At 46.6% G+C, this 4,779-nt stretch overlaps 1 protein-coding gene across 1 annotated transcript; it reads right to left on the bottom strand.

Annotated features, from left to right (window-relative positions):
- Nucleotides 1-2,075: 2,075 nt before the first annotated feature.
- On the bottom strand, nucleotides 2,076-4,275 carry LOC131380703 (inteferon-activable protein 208-like). Its single transcript, XM_058424588.1, has 2 exons — nucleotides 3,999-4,275; nucleotides 2,076-2,438 (listed from the first exon to the last, which is right to left on the bottom strand). Exons 1-2 carry the CDS (start codon nucleotides 4,260-4,262, stop codon nucleotides 2,394-2,396), a joined length of 309 nt encoding a protein of 102 aa, XP_058280571.1. The 5' UTR covers nucleotides 4,263-4,275; the 3' UTR covers nucleotides 2,076-2,393.
- Nucleotides 4,276-4,779: the final 504 nt, after the last annotated feature.

Genomic DNA, 4,779 nt, shown 5'->3' with positions numbered 1-4,779 from the left:
GGGGCTGCTGGGTTCGCTGAGAAGGAGGAAAAAAAAAACAGCCACACAAAATTTACTCCAAATAGGCATTCCCCAGAATGACTGCAATATCCTTTATTCAAACCCAGGGAACTCAAGAAATCATGCATTTTGGCTAATTATTGGATTTCTTTGCCAACAAGTTACAGTTACCATCACTACCTGGAGAAGTCATCTCTACATTATTGGTCCTCAAACTGTGGTTCCTGGAACAGCCCCATCAGCATCACCTGGGAACTCATTAGACATGCGCCTTATCATGCCCACCTGACCAACTGAATCTGATACTCTGGGTATGGAGCCAGCATGCTGGTGTTTGTTTGTTTGTTTGTTTGAGATGGAGTCTCGCTCTTTCACCCAGGCTAGAGTGCAGTGGCGCAATCTGGGCTCTCTGCAACCTCCACCTCCCGGGTTCAAGCAATTCTCCTGCTTCAGCCTCCTGAGTAGCTGGGATTATAGGCATGCACCACCATGCCCAGCTAATTTTTGTATTTTTAGTAGAGATGGAGTTTCACCATGTTGGTCAGGCTGGTCTTGAACTCCTGACCTTGTGATCTGCCTGCCTCGGCCTCTCAAAGTGCTGGGATTACAGGCATGAGCCACCGCGTCTGGCCTTTTAATCTTAATTTTTTTTTTTTTTTTTTGAGGCAGAGTCTCACTCTGTTGCCCAGGCTGGAGTGCAACGGTGCAATCTCAGCTCACTACAACCTTTGCCTCCCAGGTTCAAGCAATTCTCATGCCTCAGCCTCCTGAGTAGCTGGCACTACAGGTGCACACCACCACGCTGAGGTAATTGTGTGTGTGTGTGTGTGTGTGTGTGTGTGTGTGTGTGTGTGTGTGTGTGTGTGTGTTGTGTGTGTGTGTGTGTGTGTGTGTGTGTGTGTGTGTGTGTGTGTGTTTTAGGAGAGACAGGGTTTATCCATGTTGGCCAGACTGGTCTCAAACTCCTGACCTCGGATGATCCGCCCGCCTCAGCCTCCCAAAGTGCTGGCATTACAGGCGTGAGCCACCGTGCCCGGCCGGCATTCTGGGTTTTAACAAGCCCTCTAGGGAATTCTGATGCACACTCAAGTTTGAGGACTATTGCGTCAGCGCTTGCCTGTATCCCTAAGCAATCATTCCCTCCCCAGCATCCCTGGTGGCTGCTCTTGCCCTTTCTGCCTAAGGCATGGGGATTAGGAAATCAGGCAATGAGAATTCCCTAATTCTAGGCAGAATTTCAATCCTCAGAAGGCTTTTTCTTCTATTGTGCTGCATTCCTGTAATTTATTTTTCATTTTGTTTTAGAGACAAGGTCTTGCTCTGCTGCCCAGGCTGGAGTGAAGTGGCGCCATCCTAGCTCACTGCAGTCTCGAACTTCTGGGCTCAAGTGATCCTCCTGCCTCAGCCTCCCAAGTAGCTGGGACTACAGGTGCAAGCCACTGTGCCCAGTTGTAATTTCTACATGTTAAATCCCCTGGATCTTGGATGCCCCTTCTGCTAAAAAATAATAACCACTGTTTTTAATAATCATTGTTTACATTTCATTTATATCATCAATCTCCCTACCTAAACTCAACAAAAATGGAACTTTGAAATAGAAAAGCCCTAGAGTTTCTAGATATAGAATTAAATTTTATCCCCATTTTCCGTTATCTGATTCCCTCAGATCAAAATATTCTGCCATACGGAAATGGCTCTTTAAAACTTGCCCATGTTGGACATTTACTTACTTTCTAAGTTTTCTTAAAGACAAAGGAAGTTGTTGATTAATTATAGTTTTATATTTTCTTCTCTTAGGATAATCTGTAAATGGCCTTTCTGAGTTTTTTTTTTTTTTTCTAATTAAGATATTTCCGGCTGGGCGCAGTGGCTCACGCCTGTAATCCCAGCACTTTCGGAAGCCAAGGTGGGCAGATCACGAGGTCAGGAGTTCGAGGTCAGCCTGGCCAACATGGTGAAACCCTGTTCTTGCGGTCCGGCCGCAGGGGTTATTCAGGGATGCACCGAGAAGTAGTGGGAAGAATGATGAAAGAAAGACACAGAGAAGCGGGATTAGGAGGGACGGTCCCCTGATAGGGAAGCGACCCAAGTTCTGCTTTATTCATTGCTTTTATACATGCCAGGGGTCAAAAGTCCACACAATAATTGTTTTTGTCTTCTTCAATTGGTGCGGCCTCCACAGCCTGTCCTGCACTAATCACTAACTGTGAAAAGCCATTCTCAGCGCTTCACTGATCTGGTAAGAACAGGAAGCTACCCATGACAGGATCTTCAGTGGTCAGGTCTTTGCCATGCCACCTACTTCCCTGTCTGCTGGCTTTGCCAATGCATGGGAATGTGAACTTGGCTCCCCACAGTTCCCCCTTTTCTTTCTAAAAGCAGCCGTTGATGATTTATCCGGAGCTGGGTGATGGCAGAGAAGGCTCCCCGGAGACAGACTGGGAAAACACAAAGAATTAATAAAACAATACCTGCAAGGGTGGCTAGACTAATAATTATAGCAGACAAATGAGATGTAGGGGATAACTTATGAAAAACGGACAAAATGCTATCAGCAACATCCTTAGGATTCACAATATTTAAATGTGCCTGTTGCATTTTTTGTATTTCATTATGTAGCAAGACAACATCTAAAGAGAAGTTGTTAGCTGACCAGACTCCATGAAGGTGTGCCTGCACTTCTTCCCAGTCCCATTGAGATTGATTGTACTCATGAGCTGTTATACAGATCCATTCATAATCGGCATGACATTTTAGGGGGAGTCTAGTAGATAAGGCCTCTACTCTCATGCCTAGAAATTCAACAGCCTCCTCTAATGCATTTAATTTTGCATTGATTTTTAAATCAATTCGTTCCTGAGTTCCTAAAGCGGTGCTAGTATTTTTTGCAAGATCGTTTACAAAGTGAGCAGTTTGAATGGACTGTGTGATAGCCACAGCTGCAGTTGCTGCAGTAGCTACAGCAGTAACAAGTGCTACTATTCCTGCAATGAGAAGTCCTTAAAAGCGTTTTGTTTGGGTAAGAGACTCAACAACTATTTGTAATGCAGCAAAACCAGGATCGTCATACCAGGTTTCATTAAGATGAACAGGCAGTATCACAAAAGGAGGCTGCTGTAAAATAGCCAAAGTTAGGTTGAAATTATCTCTAGTAACACAGTTGGTAAGGTTACAACGCAGGCAATGGATAATGTATTCCTTTTCACCTTGATGGGGAATGCTATGAGCCAAATGTGGGGAAACCAACTTGCCCATGTGGGCTTTAACGGTAATATTGAAAAGTCCAGAAAGGAACACATAGGCGGCACGCACACAGGCACGCAACCCAGTTCGGACTTGCTTGTGAGTGGTCTGTACTGGATAGAGGAACTCTACCACTCCTAAAGCAGCGGCGGCACGCCAAATGTGTTCTTGCACTCGTCCCTCCTGAGTGGTAATAATAGGCACCGTCCAGTCTCCAGTAGCGACATAGCGCATCCCAGAAATGGGAGGAATGTAAGCATAAGGGCGAGACTAGTCAGTAAGATTAATGCCATAATGAGGAATTTGATGTTGAGTTCCAGGTAGATAGGCACAACTTTGCCATACAGGATATTTTGAAATAACATGTCCAGGCCTGACAACAGGGCATGGGGGAAGGACATGAGGTGGATGTTGGCTTTTTGGGGCGACCGCCTCAGTGGAAAACCCCCAGAATGAAAGCTGCCACTGCACAATAGTATGTAGCGCCGTCGGTAGATATCCTGCCACACGTCTAATTTCATGCCCAAGAGTAAGGCAGCCAGCCATTGGAGTAAAGGAAAGGCAAATAGGCAGTGTAGCAGTGGATCCTGTATAATTATATATGGTGGAAACAGGGACAATGAAGTCTCCAAGCCCCCAAGTAAGTCAGTATTGTTAGTATACACAGGGACATTAGCGTCATTCCATGCAACTGGGCGCAACAAGGGGGACTCAGGCACATATGCCCAATAAGTTTTCCCTTCAGTAGGCAGTACCTGAAGGCTCAGGAGAGCCAGCATGGCCAGGAAAATATTCTCCACCGTGAGAGGGTTTCCTTGATTAGTCACCAAATTCTGTGCCATAGTGGAAAGACGCTTAATCTGACCCCAAGTGGGAAGGGGGGCATTACGTGTTCCCATTGCCGGACGGCGAGGGCGGCGGGCTCGGCGAAGCATCCCGCGACGAGCCCCGGGAGGACTGTGAGGAGGGCTGTGGAGGCTGAGGTTCCGCATTCTGCTCACAAGGAATCCGTTCCGCATGCCGAACAAGCCGCTCCGGAATCCACAGAGGTCCGCCATCAGATCCTTCAGGAAAAACACAAACACTCCCTCCTCCCCATATTAGCACAGGGTCAGGTCCATGTCATTGTCCAGTCAGTGGGTCCCTCCACCTCACAAGAGCTTTTGTAGATGCCTCCGGATGCCAAAACCGCTCAGCAGCAGAGCGTCCTGTGGCATCCAGGCGCAAAAAATTCAACACATATAGAGCATGATGCAAATAATTAGCAAGTGTGCGGGGGTAAAGTTTCCCCTTTTTTGTTTTTTCAAGCTGATGTTTAATGGTGGAGTGTGCACGTTCAACAATACCCTGACCCTGTGGGTTATAAGGGATGCCAGTGCAATGTGAAATATTACATTGTGCAAGGAAAGAGTGAAAGGCTTTAGCAACATAAGCTGGTGCGTTATCTGTCTTGAGTTGCCGGGGAATTCCCAAGGTTTGAAAACAATATAGTAAGTGAGCTTTAACATCCTTTACAGCCTCCCCGGAGCGCGCGGA

This window comes from Hylobates moloch, unplaced genomic scaffold (genome assembly GCF_009828535.3).
Source record: "Hylobates moloch isolate HMO894 unplaced genomic scaffold, HMol_V3 SCAFFOLD_12, whole genome shotgun sequence".
Lineage (NCBI taxonomy): Eukaryota > Metazoa > Chordata > Mammalia > Primates > Hylobatidae > Hylobates > Hylobates moloch.
This window is presented reverse-complemented; position numbering and strand designations above follow the sequence as displayed.

What these genes read in the sequence shown, in the direction of transcription:
- LOC131380703 (XM_058424588.1), bottom strand. Translation starts at nt 4,262, where the DNA reads ATGCGGAACGGATTCCTTGTGAGCAGAATGCGGAACCTCAGCCTCCAC. An exon ending in TGGCTCTCCTGAGCCTTCAG is followed by an intron (nt 2,439 to 3,998) that starts GTACTGCCTACT and finishes GTGTTTTCCCAG; the next exon opens with TCTGTCTCCGGGGAGCCTTC.